The sequence below is a fragment of the Buceros rhinoceros genome, unplaced genomic scaffold (genome assembly GCF_000710305.1).
Source record: "Buceros rhinoceros silvestris isolate BGI_N320 unplaced genomic scaffold, ASM71030v1 scaffold990, whole genome shotgun sequence".
In the NCBI taxonomy this organism is placed as follows: domain Eukaryota; kingdom Metazoa; phylum Chordata; class Aves; order Bucerotiformes; family Bucerotidae; genus Buceros; species Buceros rhinoceros.
The window spans coordinates 123,209-144,439 of NW_010390116.1; the positions used below are offsets into that span (position 1 = coordinate 123,209).

At 36.8% G+C, this 21,231-nt stretch overlaps 1 protein-coding gene across 1 annotated transcript in view; it reads right to left on the minus strand.

Moving 5' to 3' along the window:
• LOC104493823 (chromosome unknown open reading frame, human C3orf67) overlaps positions 1-16,355 on the minus strand; it is a 71,453-nt gene extending 55,098 nt beyond the window's left edge. The window contains exons 1-5 of the mRNA XM_010136569.1: positions 16,335-16,355; positions 13,969-14,058; positions 13,372-13,465; positions 11,378-11,450; positions 112-226 (exon numbers count right to left, since the gene is read on the minus strand). Coding sequence (XP_010134871.1) covers positions 112-226; positions 11,378-11,450; positions 13,372-13,465; positions 13,969-14,058; positions 16,335-16,355 — 393 coding nt within the window. The remainder of the gene's footprint in view (positions 1-111; positions 227-11,377; positions 11,451-13,371; positions 13,466-13,968; positions 14,059-16,334) is intronic.
• Positions 16,356-21,231: the final 4,876 nt, after the last annotated feature.

The following is a 21,231-nucleotide window of genomic DNA, read 5'->3' on the forward strand; positions in this document are numbered from 1 at the left end:
CAGGAACTGAATTCTAAACCAATAGTAATTTCAACAGGTCTCTAAACTTATATAAAACCTTTTTGATAAAGTGCTCAGCCACAGTTCAAGGAACATTCCCAAGGTACCTACTATTTTGCGTTTGACAGTAAACAGAGGAATTTTTGCATGCAGAGGGGTTACAGACAACTCCTTGTGGACCGTTGATAAATACAATCTTCTTTTAATATTTCCTAAATCAGTTATCCTATAAAGGAAAAAGCAAGAGAGAATAGAACAGATCTTTGTCAATTCAATAATCCAGTATCTTTGGGCAATCACAAGAAAACTATTCATATGCAGAACCTTTGTGTCAGTGATAGCAAATATGGAATTTAAGAATTACTTCTTTTACAAGATGAGTAATGAGATTTCTTTCTCAAATTCAAACTTGGTGGCTATATTCCTGCATATATAAAACCACTTTACATGCTAATTTTATTTCAACAGTCTACACTCTTTGCTAGAATTCCATAGTCCTTCAGACTATGAAAGAATTCAATCTGTATGAACTGAGAACCCAGTAGCCTTTAATAATCACACTTGTTTCTGCCTCTTAAGCTTGTGTTATCTGGGGACACATTGTCACCTGCTAACTAAATAACATTACTTGCTTTCTTTTCCTAAAAATGCCTCTGTCATTTTATACAGACTCTTTGTCAGCTTAAAGACAGACACAAGACTGTCTTGTCTATTTTATTTCCTGAGCACATATCTTCGAATGTTGATTATAATACACGTTTATTGCTCACTATTCAGGTCATCTCACAATGGCATCAAAGACACTGAATTTGAACATTTCTAATAATTTCTGCCCACTGATAGGAAGTAGTAGATCCTTTTTTTAGCTTCAGTTGCAAGTGCAGCTTTTGCTTTACCTATTGAACTGTCATTACCTCAACCCTTAAGTTTTTGCGCTTTTGATTCTGTTCCCCTGTCCCACTGCAGGCAGATTAAGAAAATGGCTGTGAGGGGCTCAGCTGCTTACTGGGGTTAAACCACAACAGCAGCAACCTTGATATCCCCTAACAGTCCTACCTCATTGTACCAGAGAAGAGACAGTGCTTTAAAGCTGCAATCTGTATGGGAAGTAAAGATTAATTTACGTACCTATTTTTTGACCAAGCTGACTTTTAACACGTGGGTATTTCTCTGTAATTAGCAGCCCCTCTGAGAAGATGACAATTACAATAATCAATCGACTTTCTGTCACTAGTTAATATTGTTAAAAATAACTACTCAATTATAACTAAATGTTGGGTTTTACTTTAAAATTGTGAGACTGCCCTGTAAATTTTTGTTTTATTATGCAAAAAACACTTTCTTGTTAGTTAGGACTAGGTTAGTAGCTTAACTAATGAAATGTTATCACCCAAAATTTGCAGATAAACACTGAAATGTTCTTAGGCTTCCTTAGGTCACCTTAGGAGGGCATTAACTCTGGAGCAAATTACATACTTTAGCTATTTTTGGCAATTCAAGACTTCAGCCAAGGACAGTACAAAACATGCTGCAGGTATGTAATTATCAAAAGGTTCTACTAGTATAGGTGATAAAAACACAGGAGTGCCTTGTTGTTTCCCTGGAGTCACTAAGACCATCATGCAAAGCAAACAAAATCCATCAATCTTTCTGGAACTTGTTGATTCTTTTTCTCCCTTGCAGACAATCTGATCTTTAATCTATAATCCTCATAACATGGGTGGGCAAATCGAAACCAAGTAGAATAGTCTAGTACCTGTTTGATTTTGAAAGACTAGCAGTTCATCTTATAAATCACATGCACTTCAAAAGCAGAATTTCACTACTGTGCCAGGGGAAGAACTTTATATCCTCACCACTGTTACCATTTGACTTCAGATATTTCAATATCAGCTGCACATATATTTATGGATGGATGAATAATATCAAGTCCTTGAAAGGCGATTTAATCAGAAGACCTCAAAGCATATTACAATTCTAGAGCTTGATCTTACTTTTGAAGAAATTTAAGCAAGATGTGAAATAATTCACTTAGGATCATCAGCAAGTTGGCCACATAGCTAAGCCTGTGCCTCAGATCAAGGCTTAGTTCCATCCATCACTTTGCTTCTCCTGTACCCTTTGATGAAAAACCTATGGATGTAGTTTTCAGAAACTCTCCACTCTGTTCTAAACCTTGATGTTCAGAAGTGCTAAGAAATTGAGGCACCAAAGAACTTCAAAGAATTGGAGTAGAGGTTGCTTGAAACTCCTAGATCTCCTGGTTATCTGTAGAGCTGAGCGACTGCACTGAGAAGCCAGGTAGCTGCAGAAACCCAAGTGCTGAAACACAAATAGAAATACTATTCCTGCAGAAACTCTAACTCTCAGTGGAGAATGTTTCTTTAAATGATGCTATGACAAAGCAGTATAAGCGTAGACTTAAGTCATGGGTATCTTCCAAACAACTGGCATTAAAAAACTGAGTTCACTTTATAGTATTAGTTCAATATGTTTAAATTTTATTATTTATTTTTATATGAATAGTTTTATCTTTCTCTCTCCTGAAAAGTATTATGTATTTTAGCAATAAAAAAAGGCTGTTAGTAGATGTACAGATCAGTTACATTCCAAAGTGCAAACTGAACATATTCATTTAGTTAAAAATACACACATTTATATCAGACCCTGTCACATAAGTCCAAAATAAGACACTTTTTGTGATGGCATGTATGCTGTAAAAAAGCAGCAAACCTTACATATATAGTTACAATCACACCTAAAGAAATTTAAAATTTCAGTGAATAAACTTAGAACAATAAAAATATTTATATTCTGCAGGCAAAAGTAGGTGAAACGTTTAAAGAACAGACAAAATTGGAGAAAGAAGATGGTCTTTAAATTCTGTGAAATAATGTCCTGGGAGAAGATAATTATTTGAGAGTTGGTGTAAGAGACTTTTCAGTTACATTTCTTCTTGGAAAATAAAATTAAAACAAGGGTCTGATGAAACACTTTTCTGAAATAATTCAGACAACAGGAGTTGGAACATTAGAACGCTCTCTTGTTAAATGGCTGGAGTGCTTGTGGTGAAACTCAACATTTTTTGTTATCAAAAAGTACAACCTATGATAAACCTACAAAGGCAAGAAACATCTGCAGCACACATCCTGATTTTCAAGGATGCATTAAAAAAATCTATATGGGAGTTAATGTATTTTTATTATGTCTGTGCTTGAGTATTTATATCTAAGGGTCAGACATGTGATAGAAAAGTAATGAGACCAGGTTGAGAAAAATGAGGTAGTCAACAGGAAAATCAACCTCATTTATAATAATATTCCTGTGATCAGCAGGTGCATAACTCTCCCAGCTATGGTCATTAACTGCATTCATTTCACACTTAACATCTACATTTGCAAACCATTTGAAAGTAAAATTACCTTCCAATTCAATTTTCAATTTTATTTTATATCTTCAACTTTGATTGACTATTCTCCTCACAATGGTAACTCTAGTGAGATTGCAAGTAAATGGTAGCTACTACCCAAGATCTTCTCAGATTACCTATTCATTTTGCTTCTGGATGTATAATAATTTATAACCATTTGTTAATGTTCAATTCAAGGCTTAAAATGATCTTAGAAAAAATGATGCTGGACTGCTGAAGAGATGCTTCATTTATCAGGCTCGCTTGTTCTTGAAATGAAAGTGTTTTTCTCCTTATAAATGGCTTAAACTGGAAGTTTACCAAACATGAAAGCAGGTATTTCATTGATGTTGCTAAGCAAAGAGCAACTCCCATACAATTTATTATTAATGGAAATCTGTGTGTCCTGGTCAAAACCCAGTCAGAATCTTCTGCTAAATCTTGACTATTAGTACACTTGTATGTTAGTACTTAGCAACTGTAGCGTTCTTTAGTTTATTTGCTGTTATATTTTTCACTTTGTTTTCCTTTCCATAGATTTACCTATTCTAAAATCCATCCTTTCATGTGTACAAAGACAAGGTTACATATAGCAGGTGTGAACATAACAGTTCTCTTAAGTACTGCCATATTTCTTGCATTTAACCCATTATTCTAATTACTAACAATTGTTAAGAAGTCTGTTCTTTAAAAAGACAAAACTAAGTTTCCTTGTTAACATTGGATCACGCATTTACTTTATTTGGCATGTGAAAATCCTGACTAACAAACCCTACCAACCAAAGAAACAGGATTCAGTTACTCCATATTAAACTGATTCACCAACCAAAATATAGTTAATTAGAACTTTTCTTCTCTCTAAAGTCCTAGAAGACATCCATTTATTCTGTAATATCACCAGAACATAATCTAATACTATGGCAAGATTTACTCTATTCATTTAATAGCATATTGTATGTAGATTAGAAGAGACTCACTACCTAGCAAGTTAAAACTAAAAGCATCTCTCCCATCAGTTCCAAGAGATCCAAGATATGTTTAAACAAAGATAAAGTGATACTGGCTAAAAGAATTACATTTAGGGTATTTTTAAATTTATGCAGAAATACCGCAACACAGAAAGATTTTTTTCTTGATCTCGGACTGAAGTGGCTAGTGGAAAAAGAGGAATTGTACAGACTGGACGCAATGTTCCATCAGCCTGTTAAGCTAAAGGTACTGTGCTATATTCTACATTAAAACGGCTTGTAACTGCACTCGAAAAGCAGTTACACCAGCTGTTCTTTTGCAAACGCTGCAACTGCAGCACAAATCCTCTAACATCAGCCTTGTAGGATGCAACAGTCTGATGAAGCTCTAATTTGAGCTTGGCAGACTCATGAGTAGCTCTGGTCTGAGAGGAAGGAAATACGCTATTTCTGAAACAAGTCTAAGAAACGGAATTTTGTTCACCATTGTGCTTCTCTGGTATTTAAACAAATGACAATGCTGGATAACCTGTTTATTAGCATCTCCACCGTCACCAGCCAACAGGAGACTGACACACAGAAAGAGAAGAAGCCCCCTCCCTCCACTCTCCCCACCCTGCCAAAATGATCTCCACTTCCCCTACTAGTCTTAATCACTTGTTCAGCAGTCCTTTCACGCCTTTCTGCCCTCCCCTGCCTCGGCTGCTTGTCTGCAGATACAAACTGGTCCTGAGTATTACCTGGAAAACCATCATGTCACCAGAAGGACGAACACTGAAAATACTGGTTTAAGGCATTAATCAGGACAATCAGACCTCATCCAGATTTAGGATGTTTTAAAAGAAGTCACAAGCTTCTAGACACATCATAGACAAATATGGATTGTAAATTTATTTTGAAAAAGTTTTTTTTTTTAATAGCTGAGTCAAGAACCTGAATTGAGGACCACTGTAAGTGATTTATCCTTACTAGGGGGAAAGAATGTACCTATCTTTCACACCAAGTGGCTAAATAAACTAGTGACATAATTTTAAACTAGGACTATGTATTTTGCTACTGGTTCTATAATAACTGCATTAATCCTTTTTTTATATCTGGAAGCAGGTCACACTGTTCATGGGCTTTTTTTTTACATCTTTCCTAAACTACCACTCATGCTATCTTGGTGCCTTTGTGAAAGTGGTGACTGTTATTAAAAATTGTTTACTTTCAGATACATGTATTTACCTTCTTCCTATGTTATTGAATTTAACATACAAAACATTCTGAAAAGTAGTAGGGTATTTCACTCCTGCTTAACAAAAAAAATTCAAGGAGCAAGTCTCAGGCTACCAACAGAATTTCAAATAATCTCTGCAGCTAAATCTGTTCAATGTTTACCTTCAGTCCCTATCTAAAATCTTCAAATATTGTTGGAAGTACACAACAGAATTAGCATCTATGTCCTGCTTCCAATCAAAAGGTTGGTCTAAGTTTTGCAAGACTAACCAAGATTCATATTTTTGTTGTTCTGTATCTGAAAACTTGCTTTATCGTATTGCTGTCAAACCTAAAATTATGAGTAATTATGACAGCATGTAATTCACATAAATTCAAGCTATTATGGTGTCTATGAATAAATTAGCTGTTGTAAAATCCAGTATGTTCTGGCTATTAAAAATTTGAAAGTAATAAACTCCTATTTATAAAAACAACTGCTTGAAAAAAGGAAATATGATACAACAATCAACAATCTATATACTTCTGCGCTGTTTACATGCCTTGCAATAAAATTTCTTATCAGCAGGTACAACTACTTTAGGAATGTGGACATTAATCCCTTTCTCCCTGCAGAATCCTCTAGTACATAACTAGCTACACAGACAGAAAACTTCTTAAACCTCATCAGGTATGTTCCAGAGTTTGAAACTCCAGAGATCCCATTAATTCAATAAATCAAGAGCATCACTGTGTTATAAACCCAGTAAGCTTCTATGTATGATCCACTCCTCACGGAGTGAAAACAAGCTACAACTGTGGTTTCAGGTCATGCTAATTCCAAGATGTCATTCCAAAGAGAGTTACAAAACTGCCAAATTTTCAAAAGCTAATACCTACCAACTGTGTTTGATTATTCCCAAGCTTTCTGAAATTCTTCTCCCTAGCAAAAAATACATGAGAACAAAAAGCAAGCGTCTGCCTTAATTCTGATGGATGTCAACAAGTAAAACAAACCAAAACCAAACTAGATTTAAAATAAAAAATCATAACTTTAAATTACCAATGAAGTTCTGTACATGGGAAGGAATAATCCCACATGCCAGTTCAGTGTGAGGACTGGCTGGCTGGAAAGCAGCTTTGCGCAAGATGACCCGAAGATCCTGGTGGACAAGAAGCTGGCCATGAGCTGGTAAAGTGAAAAAGGCCAAGATCATCTACGTTAGTTAGGAAGAGCATTCCAGCAGGCCTGGGGAGGTGGTCCTTCCTCTCTACTCAGCCCTGGTAGGACCACAGCCAGAGTGCTGGGACAAGTGCTCAGCTCCATTACATGAAAGAGACATGAGCATATGGCTGCAAGTCCAGTGCAGGATAATGAAGATGATGAAGAGACTAGATCACCTGACTTAGAAGAGGTTGAGGGAGCTGAGATTGCCTGGAGAAGATTCAAGGGGGATCTCACTAACATGCATAGATACCTGATGGGAGATGTCAAATCTCCTCACCTTTACAGAGCATGCCACATGTAATTTATAGCTCTTACCATCCAAAGATTTAAACAGTCTGAAGCACCATGACGCTGGCCATCACTGAAGCAGATGGCATGACAAGAGCTGCCACAATGGATCATTAAGTGCCATTCCTGGTTCTGCTACTAACCTTGCTGGATCTTTTTACGTATTTGTTTGAACCCATTTTGATGTTACTATGTTCTGTCTGGATGACCAAATGCAAAACTGGGAAACTTTTCTTTTTGATCAAAAATCCCTAAACTGACCTCTGTTCAGTGATACTACATCAAATATTAAATCTGCATTATCAGCACATAGCATGCATATAAATGAAAATGTACTTGATCAATGACCAGATTTAAAGATTTACTGTAACTCTAATTTTTATTACTTCATATATTTAGAATTGTTAATGTGGTGATACTCATTTAATCATGACTCCTAACAAAGTATCTAGAATTCTACTTAAATTTCTTCCAAACAAAAGCCAAAACAGCTAATTTAAACAGTTGTTTGCTCATTCAGTATTTATGACAGGAATCTCACATGACTGGTTAATAGCAGCAAGTTAGAATGTTTAGCTCAGCTGATGTCAGCTGTGATGGATGGCCTTGACCAAAATCTTGTTTGCTGATCAGATCAATCACTGAGCAGGATGCAAAAGAGAAGATAAGGCTCAAACTAAATTCATATTTCCATTTCTATGCAGAGTGGAAAAGGAAGAAATGTACTGTAAAGCATCATGTGCAGCCATTACAAAACATGACAAAGGTTTTTTTTTTTTTTTTACATGAAGTAAATTTGACGGCTTGGTTTGCTATCAATTTTCACTTGAAGCTACTCAAAGATTCAGTAGTAAGTACTCAGATTATGTAAGAAGCCATTTTCAAACACTGAACTCCAGGAGGCAACAGCACAATCAATATTCTGTCCACAAACAAACAAGAGAGTCCTTTCAAAATGTCTGAAAGGAACAGAACTGAATGGCAGTCACGTGAAGCAAGAAGGACTTGTCTTTATTATTTACTGGATTATCATGAGTCTGCCACAATAAACTACACTATTTTGCAAGTCTTGAAGGAGTTTATAGGTACATCAGTAAGTTACAGTTGACTTCTAATACAGGATTTAGTACTAATTTTAGTTTTAAAGAAGTTTTATTAACTTCTGCATACAATTGCACTAACTGGGAACAAATGAGATTGTGCTTTTTAGGCATATACACCTTTCAGTAGCTCCAGTTACTTTGAATGTGTTGACGAACTGATGAAATTACGAGAATAAGCATGATTTGATTATAACATAACTAATGAAACTGTTGCACTGAATTTAGCATTTATTATTCTTGAAAAGTATATGGAAGTGTATTAAGTGAGATTACTTCATTCACATAGACACTGAAATCACTGCACCTAAGAGAAGGTGAGAAAATTAGGATTTGTACCAGGCTGTCTAATAATGCTAATTTAGAGTCATGAAAGTTGACAAAAAGGTGAAAAATAACAGTTAACTGTTTAAATATAGTAAATATAGTAACATAGTAGATAGAATCATAGCATGCTTTGAGTTGGAAGGGACATTCAAAGGTCATCTAATCCAACCTCCCCTGCACGATCTGGGACCTCTTCAACTAGATCAGATTGCTCAGAGCACCATCCAACCTGACCTGGAATGTTTCCAGGGATTGGGCATCTACCACCTCTCTGGGCAGCCTGGGCCAGTGTCTCACCACCCTCATTGTAAAAAATTTCTTCCTTGTATCTAGTTTATATTAACTCTCTTTTAGTTTAAAACCATCACCCTTGTCCTGTTGTAAAAGGCCCTGCTAAAATGACTGTCCCCATCTTTCCAACGAACCCCATTTAAGCACTGGAAGGCCGCTATAATGTTTCCCTGGAGCCTTCTCTTCTCCAGGCTGAACAACCCCAACCCTCTCAGCCTGTCCTCTCAGCAGAGATGCTCCAGCCCCCTGATCACTTCTGTGGCCATTCTCTAGACCCTCTCCAACAGTTTCATGCCCTTTTGCTGAGGACTCCAGAGCTGGACACAGTGCTCTGGGTCAGGACTCAGAGCAGAGTGGCAGGATGTTACATAAACCATGTATAAAGCAAATACAAAATAGATGTATTTAAATTTATAGAAGCACATAAGAATATTATAGAAGTAAATATATACATTGTTATAAGAGGGACATAGTAGTGGAGGGAACAGGAAGTAGTGAGCAAAGAGGAAGAAAATGTAAAGTTTACATATGAGCTGGAAAGAGAAAGAGCAAAGAAAGGTGGGAGCAATGCTAGAAAATTAGAGCTCTCTGTTATAAAAAAAGCAAGTGATGAAAAAATAAAATTAGTAGAAAAGTGAAGAGGTTCTTAAGTGCTGTGGATGGGTGACAACTAGCCAAAAGAACCAAACTCACTACAACACTCAAGAAAACCTGAATTCCTATCCCCATCACTACCTGTGAGAAGCAAACCTATGTACCTGGTTTCTCTTTACTGCATGACATATGCTGTTTGTTTTGTTCCTTTTGTGACACGCTTCTAGAAGGAATGCAGCAATTAAAACCATAGGAGCAGGAAGTGTAACCAGAACACTCAGGAAATTCAAAGAACAGGAAAGTCAGTGTGAATTGACAAAGCAGCTCTTTGTGCTGCAGGGAAAAAAAAGGAAGGATAACTTTAAGGTGATATACACTTATGCTGGAGATACCTTAATATCCAGCGAAAAAATTATTCAAAATGAGGTAAGAAATAAAAAGAACTACCTTGAAAGAAAAACATAACAGAAAATGTATAAAGGGGCTGGGAGGAAGAGAAATGAAAGAGAAAGAAAAGCTGCTTGAAAACCTGCAGTTTTCTGGTCTATTCAACAATTAGCAGCTTTCCTACTAACAATTTCTCACTTTAAATTAGTAGAATGTTACTATTTTCAGCACCAATATCTTGACATGTAGAGTCAAAGCTGTTTTTAAAACTAGTATTTTGAGCTCAGTGCTCTCTCTCAAATTTCTATGCTCCATGGAGAAGCAAAAATAAGTTCTGGTGAAGATCTGTGCTAAATAAGTTAATTTATCCTTTGAAAATTTTTTCAGTGTTCAGATTCTAAAGTCATGTTAGAAATTAAACATACACAGAGGAATGTATAATGTTACCAACATGATGTAGGTTATAGATGCCCACCAACTCGCAAATTACTGAGACTAAAATAACCTGCGTGGATGGTTATAAATCCACTGAGGCACAGGAGACAGAGGAACAAGTATGACTCAATTCACACTAGCATATTCTTTTTATAAATGAAAAAAATATTTTGAGATGACACTATTTAGATTAAGGCACAGAAGATAACAGAATTACCCAGCAACATAAAATAGCACACCATCCTAATGTCATGAAAGAGATCATTTGTGTTATAATGAACAATGTTGCTCCGCTACAGTCTAGCTGGACTGGCATTTTTTTCAGCATCTCATTTTGTCCTTAAATGTATAAGAGTGGTTTCCCTTTACTCCAGATATTCACAAGCTGACACCTATGGGTAGAGATGAATGTAAAGTTACAGAAAGACAAACAAACCCAAAAGTCTGCACTGACCTTACTCAGTTTAATTGCATATCTATCAGCCTCTCTTTTCTTGCAGGGTTTCTAATGGTGTAATATTCCGTTTGTTAGTCCAAATCTTAGGTGTTCTGCTGGTGGCTACGAAGCTGAGTGGGCTGTGCTAGTTATAAACAGCTGGTGCCACTAGTGGGGAAATGTCCAAAGCCTCACAATTGCCCAAGTTTAAAACTCTATTAAATCATGGCACATCGAACCAATGAAAACATCTGTTTCTGCTGTACCTCTCTCTTTCTTTATGGTATGGACATAATCCTACCAACTGAACATGCCATTTGCTGTTCTAGCTTTTTCCCATTTGTTTGGTTGGGTTTTTTCTCCCCCAGTTATCAGAATATATATTCCTTTTTGCCCTGAACCAACAGGCCCTGGAATAGTTATTTATCAATCTCATGAATTTTCAGGAGACCCTCATGAACCACTATTTTCATATGTCTGATAGATTCATGTCTCATTTCTTCAGATTTTTTACCATCTTAATTCATTATTTTTAGAGTTTGTTCTGTCTTCAACGGAATGTCAGTATTTAACACATCCAAAAAATAATATCATTAGCTTAATTACTTCTTATTGATAAGTCATCATGCTTTAATGCAAAATCTGCCATAATAATTAATGGCTGCAATCAGGCATTTACTTTACATTCAGGATTCAAGAAAATTTCGTGCATCTTACAGTAACTCAGTGGAGAAATCTTGTCCCAAAGGCACAAAAATCTGAAGTGTCAGAAATTGCTGGATCAGTCCCACTAGAAACAGGAAAATACATTAAACACATGTGCTGTGTGTGCAGATGCACATTTCACTATCAAACACTTCCATTTTACCATACAGCTATGCTCCTGCCACACTATTTCCCAAGGTTCACACAACATATGAACATGGGACAAATTGAAGAAAACCAATTCAAACTGCAATAAATGTGTCGTTTTCAACGTCTCATCTGCGGCTTTGGTGGAAATCTCATGAAAACAAAAGGAACCCTTTTTTTCCTTTACTTACAATTCTACATTGTGTCCCAAAAGCATGTAAACACCAAATATCCCATAGGAATTATAAAACGAAGTAATACTTCCCTATGAAGATTATCTTATAGTTGTATGAAACTTGCGCTGACGTTTGTGACAACGTACACCTTATTGCTCAACTTCATAAAACCTTGAGTAAAAGGGCAATCCAGACCATGGCAACAATGCTCAGTGGAGGCTTCCAAACTTCAGAATAATAGCAAAGAAGCTTAACTGAGAGAACAAACACAAGAATTCTTTCAGGATTCAGGTAGCTCCCTATCAAGAAAAAAAAGTCCCAAAGTGTCTGAATTGAACCATATGATGTTTTCTTGTTTATTCCATCAGGAAGGGTACAGGCTGCTCTTCGCTGACTTAAGAATCAGCAGCAACATTAGCCTCTATTCTAAAGAATGCCAGTTCAGAACTTGATTCTTTTGTGGGTCAAATGACACTTTAAAATTTCAAATTATAGTTTTGTATATAATATTTTATATTGGAGGAGTATCCAACGGTTACAGTACAGCTGGGAGATTGTATACTCGACATAAATGAAATATTTGAGGCACATACGCCTCAAGAGAGGAAGAGACACAGGGAGACAGAACGGCAACAGATGGAAATTCAACTGTAGTATTGCAGCACTAGCTAAAGTAAATTTGAAACCAAACATTTCTTAGCAGTGATAGTCTACAACACCAATTCCCAATCCTCATTTTAGGTTGAAATAACTTATTGTAACTTTGGCAATAAACAAATTCAGGTTGGGTTTCTCACAAAGATATCAGACTAATATTTATTAAACTGAAGATAATAGTAAATTTCTTTTACAAAAATCAGATTAATTTTCAAGGCCTTCATGCGTGACCAGCCTCTACAATTTCTTATTTTTTGTGTTTGTTCGGAAAAATCATTTGCAATTATATACCCTGCATGAGAAGTGTACTAGAAGATTCCTGTTTCATTCGACTAAAATCACCATCTCAATTTTGCTTCAAAAGCAAGCAGTTAATTCTAAATCAGCTCGATTCATTACTACAAGCCTTATAAAGTACAATACCCTGCAGTGGAGTTTAAGGCAAAAATTATGACGACTTGTGTGCCCCGAGAAACAGACTGCTTTGATTCTGGTTTATTCTGGTGCAAGTAATAGACAACCTGGGGAAACAATCCATACTACACATCAAAGCCCGATTACAGGAACACAACTGAAGTTTGAGTATAACCTTCTTGTACTGCTACTGCTTATTTGATACATAAAAGTAAAAATACTTTAAAAAGCAAAAGAAGAAAGGGGATAGGAACCTATTTCACATTCTGTAATGCCAACAGAATTATTGACTTCAAGTACTTCATGGAGTCAGAAGTCATTTGCCAGACATCAGTCTGTAGCAGGATCAGGTACGCAAGTGAATCAGGCAGCAACATGTAGGACAACATGTATCCACAAGGATCTTTCCTACAGCACTTACTTTAATATGGCATTTCTATACAGTAGATACACTTATTTGCAAATGGCCTACTAAAAGCTGACGAAAAACCATGTTGCTAATGCTGAATTACACCCAAAGTAAGGGAGAATAATGCAAGTTTTACATTCCAATGTTAAGACAGATTTAATAAACAGAACAACATCACAGACATGCAATTCTTTGATACTTACAAGTTTGTCTAGTTTCCTTTGGTAGCTGCATTTTGTTGATTTGACTGCTTCCTTTAAGTACAAAAACAAAGCCTTTTACTTCTTTATCATATTCCTAAAAAAAGGAACAATAAACAAAGTTAAGCATCTTGACAGAATTCTTCTCCTCACAACCAACAATACGACTTACATGCAAAGCTACTTTTTTGTAAAAAAAAGCCCCACAAATGGCAGACAGCACTGCAAGTATGACACTAGTTCAAATATGATGGTAATAACATAATCCATAGAAATATGTCCTTCACTTGCACGTTTTATGAGCAAATAATGCTAACAGGACTCATAAGCCAACGGGCCCAGCTCAACCCATTAGTTAGCAGAATAGCAAAATTACTTTCTAAATATTTAAAACACAAAATCACGCTGCAACCAACCTAGTCTGCAAGCAGGCATAAAGAACTCATTTAAGTAGTCATTTAGTCTGTCATAATGACAGAACTGCAGCAAGTGACAACTCCAATGTCAGGTCAAAGCCCTCATTACCTTCTGATTTTAAGCTTCATTCACATTTTTCTGTTTTATACTCCAAGTTTCATAAGTTTTTTTTAAAAAACTTACTTTCCAAATAGCTGCTGGATTGCCAAAAATCTTCCATTTTGCTCCTGGGTTCTTGCCTTGAGCACTGAATATTTCAACAAACGGGCCACCCTGTGATAAAAGGGTTTAAGGATGCATCATCCAACCAAACGTTCAGCACTGAATCATCAATGGCCAGGCTGAGTACATGAGAACAAGCCCACCCGACATCAGGCTTTTACCACAGCCAGAATTACTGAGCAGTCAGACAGCAGAACATTAATAACAGCTTCTGGACTACTATAATATAGCAACCCATATAGTCAATATTTGGTTTTACAAGAGAATCAGAACACAAAATCGCAGGATTACCATGAATATTTTACTTATAACATCATTCTCTTAAAAGCACAATTATTGTAAAAATTCTGAAAACCTGCAGGAGATTAGTAATTTCTGTTTGGATATGGTTTATTTCTGCAGCTCACCAATAAAATCAAAACTGTTGCAGATTGGATGTTTTGTCTAGTTTCCTATGGAAATGAAGTTCACACAATCTGTCTACATACGTGAATATGTTTGGCTCTGTCTACATATCTGAGTATGTCAAAGACATTTCCCAGTAACTTTTCCACTGGTTACCAAATTCCAGCTTGATTTGACCATACAGCCTGGGAAACTCACAAAAATGTACTCTTTTCTCAGCCAACTTAACTGGCCTTGTAGTAGATCTGATCCTACCAGTATCACTATAAAAAGGTAAGGGATTTACTCATGCTGCAGCCTTCATGAGGCTTCTGGGAATTAATACTGGGAAAATATTATGAATGCCCCTGCCAGGTGCAAACTCCTTACATAGAGCATTTGCCCTATCAGACATCAAAGAATCTAGCCATAGGCTCTTGAGGAGGTAGGCTTCAGTACCTCTGCTCTGAATTATCTCCCTCAATATTTTTCCCCATTTGATATCACATATTTTGTGACATCTGATGTACTCAGCCTACAGTTTGAGAAGCATTTTCTCAGCAGCATGGTTGACCTAATCAATCATACAACTCTGCCGCTCCCTTCTCATTCCTAGTTGCCAGCACTTCCCAACTCTCTTTATGCTCAGCTGCCCAAACAATTGTACACAAGTCAGAGTGAACAAGAGGGGCGAGCAGTCTTGCCAGCAAAATAAATGATCTTCAAATTATGCTTTCAGAGAACATGAACTCCTTGCCATATATGAATTAGTTATTTTCCTCTGTCCTCCCACCGCTGGCAGCTTCCAGTCTCATAGTGACTATACTTACCCCAGGGACTTACCAAGTTCTAAGGAGATTCAAAATAGCATTCCATGAATTGCACTCAAAATATTTTAAATTTGTAGCGCATAAAGAATTAAAAAACACGGCATACTATCAATGTGAAAGTTATCTGACATATTTTAAGGACTACAGAATCAAGCTGTTGCAACGTTAAAGAAGATTCTTAACTGTCAAGTTGTATGTGCTGGCAGCAAATCTTAACAAGCAGCTTTTTCTCTTGTATTTACAAATACATTTCGTTAATGCTGCAGCCCTTGAGCAGACCCTGATTTGAGGTTAAACTAGCTGAGCAGGACATGGAAAACTCTTGGACATGACATGAGAAAACTCATTTATCCAAACACTGATGCGAGAAGCTGACAAAAGTTAGTGCCATGGAGGATGGCTGGATCTCATGGATAGCCAAGGTGGAGTTAAGCAAGAAATTGTCAGACTCCACAATCGATTGGAAAGGATCATGGGGCATATTTTGGGGAGCACAATCCTGCAAATCCAACAGCACCTAGGCCACCTAGTATCAGAAATATCAGCATATAAAGCCGATATAGCCTAGGTAACAGCGTCAGAAACATGGGTTTCAGGTACAGATGTAGCACATGGGGGACCAGTGGGGAAAAAGTAATTAGGGGTGGGTTGCTTTCTCAGGAGAGGACTGGTGTGGAGAAAAGGAGGCAAAGCATGGTGAAAAGGAAGGCTAGGAAGCAGTAAAAGGGATAACAAGGTTTGCAAATGAAGTGACTAGTGTTGTCACAACCCTGTGCTGGACCAACAGACTAAGCCAAACCCCCTTTTCTGAGTATACCTTAAGAGCTGAGCCAGCTTCCATGACTGGGTGGAGCAGATGCTCTGTCTTCCCTGGCCCACAAGGGAAAGACAAAAAGCCATTGAGAACACCATGTTGGTGTCCATTCTAGACCTGACAGCATCAGCAGCCACCCACTATTTCATAACCTTTCTATAAAAATACTGAATAATGAAACATTTTAAAACATTTTTGTATCTGGACTTTTGCTGCCCACTTCCCTCCCCAGAATAAGACATTTGAATTGAGTTCTCTGAGGTGAAATGAAAGAAGGTAAAAAAATATTTCTGATTTACCTGGTACTGATTTTTGAACATTTTTCAGCTTTCAGAGGTGAAAAATAATTTCAGCTCCTCAGCCAGTAAAGACACTTATAGACTATGCTGAAAAAGAACAAAAAACTTTATATAGGATTTGATATGAAAAAAATTCTGTAATGAAACCCTAATCATATTTTAGAAGATATAAAAACTGTTAGGAAATACTTTTCCTGAGTACTGAATATATATCAACTGCATCAGAGTGCTACTACAAAGGATTTAAGATCAAAAAAATATTAATATTGACGCTGTCTTGGAAAATGTTCTTTTCACGCATCAAGTACTTGGGGCTGCCTTTCCTTATATTCCAAGATATTATGTCAGCCCTTATTTTTCACAATGAAGGCTTTCTCATGCTTTAAAATAGTTTTTAATACCCATTATTTTATTATTCTTTGTTATCAAGTGTCCACTGGAAAACACTAGACTCTACTAAAGAGGAACTTAGTGCTTAATATAGAAAAAGAGAAACATATGGAGCAGCTGCAATAGAAACCACTCCATCTCGAGATATTTGGCAGAGACTTCTGAGACAAATTACTTTCTTTCACATTCAGCAATCTTCTTTGAGAATGATTAGTACAAGACTCAAATCAAGCACTTCAGTTATCTGAGGGCTGCCTAAGTCAATGTGAATTAAGAGATGTCTGCCGTTGGAGAATCAGAATAAAGTGAAGGGACTGGAAGCCTCCCACATCTCTCTTTGATCATGCTGTTTCACCTGATGTCAACAGAACGTGAAGGGACCCTGAACATCAAAGGTAGTTGTCAGTCTCCAAAGCCTGGAGAAATAGTCACAGCGACAAGAAGTACCTTCACTGTGAAAACTGAGAGTGCATGTCAGCTCTCAGAACAAGTCTCTTCACAAGACCGTCTCTCTTTTATGTGATATACTAGTATATATGCTCATTGTTTCAGTTCAGGCACAGGCCACTTAAAGAATGAAATTTTTTAGAGAATTAAATTTAGTTTTAATTACTGGATTTTTTTGAGGCTGAAAGTATTTTCTTAAAATATACAAACAATATGCTGACCATGAGACTGCAAATGAACCAGAAATTCAGTGACAATATGTATTAGTTCATAAAGAATGCTAAGCATTCTATTCCAGAAAGTATATAATCATTCATTTAGGAAAGCACGATGAAATCTGCTGATGTTTAACCACAATTCTTTTAATCAGCAACAATTATTAAGACTTAAAGTTGCCTACAAATAAAATAAAAATGGGGAAAAAAATCAAATATTAGAAAGTTATTAGAAATATTAGAAAGTTATCCCTTGTTGCCAGAAACTTTAGCTGATGCTAAACTTTTTGGATATAAGGAAAATGAAATTTAGAAACCGTAGCATTTGTAACAGGCCTATTAAAAACCATAATTAGTCCTTTGGTTGTATGACTTCAATATTGCACTGCACATCTCACATGCCAGTTACATTATTCTGCATTTCACACCATTTTCTATACAAATTTCCCACTTGTTTAGTTGACGTAACTGTTTTTTAAAGAATGACTACATTAATAGCTATATTGAACTATTCCAAATTATGAACTAGACATCTTAGAAATGCCTTTTAAAGAAAGTACTTCTAACACAAGTGCACTCTTTCTTCCTTTTGTGTATATTCACTTTATACACAGAGTAATAATTTTGGAAATCTTTTTTGCCTGCAGTCTCATCTTTGCTATTATCTACAGCCTTGACACAAGCCAGAACTATGCAAGATGGCATGATTCATGTCTTGGTGAGGAGTAGTGGCACTGTGGAACTAATCTCGGAATGACCTACTGTTTTGATTCACTTTGCCAGAGACGGGTAGTGCAGGAGAGGCAGAAGTCATGCCCTTACAGAACGTATTTACAGTGTGTGTATTACTGTAACTCACATAATTATATACTTGTGTTTCTAGCACTAAGGATTTCACCCTCCACCAGTTTTTATTTATTAAGTGAAGGAGGTGCAAAGGACAACACTGCTTTTCTGTTGGAGCAAAGCCCTTTTACTTCTTGCTTTAAAAATCAGTCCCAGTTCTGCCCAGTGTCATGCACCCAGCACAACCCTCACGTATTTTGCAGTTCTGTTATGCCTTATTACATCTCAGGGAAAAATATTAAGACTAAGTAAATGTAAGGGATCCTGATCTAAGAGTCACCATGTGAAAAGTATGAAGTTCCGAGATTGAATAACTCACCTCTTTCAGAGACTACTACTATTCTGGTCAGAAGTCTGCTGCTGACTGTAATCCTACCAGATATATTGGAACAAATATTTAGTCTCTACTATGCAGAGACCACATTTCATTGTCATTACACTACCATCTTTCAGGCCGGAAAGGCAAGGTGGACAGCTGCGGTATTTGCCAGGCAGAGCTGTAATTGCAACTACACATAAGGCATAGAAAATAATACTCTGTTTTCTTCACTGTTTAGTCATAAAGTACACCTGGCTTTCACAAAAGCCTGTCCACTAAGAGCAGATCACACAGGGTTTTGGAGGAAGATGCAGAGAGCTCTGCACACAGTGTGAGTGGAAGCCATCTTGATATATTAACTTGGGTTCAACACTGTGCTAATACACTCTGCCTCTCGGCAGTGTTTATTAGTTTTGGCTTGGCATCACTAATTTATCTCTACACTATATTGCGTGGAAATAGTTCTCAGCTGGCTCTAAGCACAGAAAGAACATACATGCCCTGGCAAAAACACCATGAACATGCATACCTGTATCACGCAAAAAAACTTCTGCTACTAATAAATTCTTAAATTTAAGTGAGGAAGCATGCGTCTGAACTCAAAAGTTCTCATTTGAATAATACACTTAAGATAGAAAAGATGATCAAATAATTAAAGATTTTCACAGCGGGTCACAGAAAGCGTAGCGATACAGATGAGATAGCATCTAGGGAGTATGTGGTAGTACAAAGTAGTACAGAAACCGTGGGATGATGAACACTTACCAAGGGACTAGGAGTCTCATACCATTGCTAGAAATCTTAATATTCTAATTGTCAAAGTTCACTGATACAATGTGGCTTAAAATTTGTCACCAATGCAGTTGTTTAAACTGACACAGATGGGGCAAGCCATGTCATTTACTGAGGTGCAGGACATGCCTCACACTGACCAGGGAAACTCACACCGCTTGTCCCTGTCCCAGTCCTCACAAGAGGCTCTTCCTGACTTCAGAGAAAGGCAAACTAGACCCAAAGTTTGTAAGCACTCGTGCTGGGACAACCCGTTCACACAGCAAAGCCGGTTACACTGAAATAAACACTTCAGCAACATACCAGGTTGTTTTTCGCAAAGTTAAAAAGTAATGCAAGTGACACTTTTGCTCAACACATTGCTTACTTGTAACTTCCTAATTTCCATTAAGTTGCTACAAATGAAGGCTAGTAATTACCTTTCCTTTTCAGACTGGTAACTACTAAAAACATCCAGTGAATTATATATTTGCCATGTAATTACTGAGGTAATATTAAGAATTGTTTTCATTATGCATCAAGTAGTATTATCTTTATAGTAATTTATGCTTAAAAACAGAAGAAAGAATGGTCTGGAATATTGATAGTTGCAATATTTTCCTGCTTTTCCTCTTTCTTCCTCCTAGTCCCTCCAGAAATTCTGAAAAACCAGAGGGACTATCTTAGAAAAAGCAACAGCAGCTTGAAATATAAGTCTTCAATTTTTTGCATATTTGTCAAATACACAGATATTTCATGACTTCTTTACAGAATTATGTAAATAGCAGTTCTCTCATTTTTCAGTCACAGATCAAGCTTATTTTTTTATTGCCCTGAACTGTGTACATTAGTACATCTGTCCAACTGGAAATACAGGCTTAAAGTGTCAGTTAATGACAAGCCATCAAGAATGTAGTTTATAAAGATAAGCGACAACTAAGATATTTATCTTTGGAAGATTAGATTCCTATCAGAGTTTACCTTGTGAGGTCTTGATTTGTGCACTGACTTTGATCGTTAGTTTCACAATGTTTCCTACTCCAAACCCAAAGCAGCAGCAGTCCAAAGGGCTGTCTACACCATTCCATTCCACAAACCACTTCGGACCCTGCAGAAGTATCTCCATCCTATGTATATTTTTCTTCAAACTACAGTGTTTCACATCCAAAGAATTCCATAATACATTGTGTTTGAACACTGGGCTACATGAACAAATGGTCCTATGTAAGTTACAAGCAAAAGAGTATTTCACAAACAGACCTTCACGTTTCTTTAAATCATGTTCTAACCCTAAAGGGGACAGGAAGGGACAGACTCACACAGTCCCAAAAGCTGTCGTGGTTAATCCTTTTACTTAAAAGGGGCTATTTACATAAGCATATGAATAATTTTTCTGATCCACATCCCAGTGTTGAAAAAGCTATGTTTATTTAACATTTTCTATTCCAAAGTCAAAAGTGTGAAGCAAAATACAGTGAATTTGCACCTGCTACGAATTTGCATTGAAAAATGACACAAATACACTCTTTTTGGCAGGGAACATCGGCTTAGACCCAAGCCTGTTAATAGATGTAACTCACCATCGCGGGCCAAAAGCCAGTGCTGATTTATGGTAGGCTGGGACACACCAGAGAAAGCAGTTCATCACTGCTGAAGGGTTTTAGTATCTTCCAGACAAATGAATTCCACATATTGAATATTTAAAGCTGGGTTTGTAACACTGCTATATATTTTCTCAAATACAAGTTAACATAATAAACGGGCAGAAAGACCATTAATAAGCCATACCAAGACTACTGGTGTTCCTATGTGAAAAACAGCGCAGCCAGCCTTTACACACGACTTACAGAGTTAAGAAAAAAATTAAAACCAAGCTTTTCACTTTTCTAAAAATCCGGTCATAAACCGT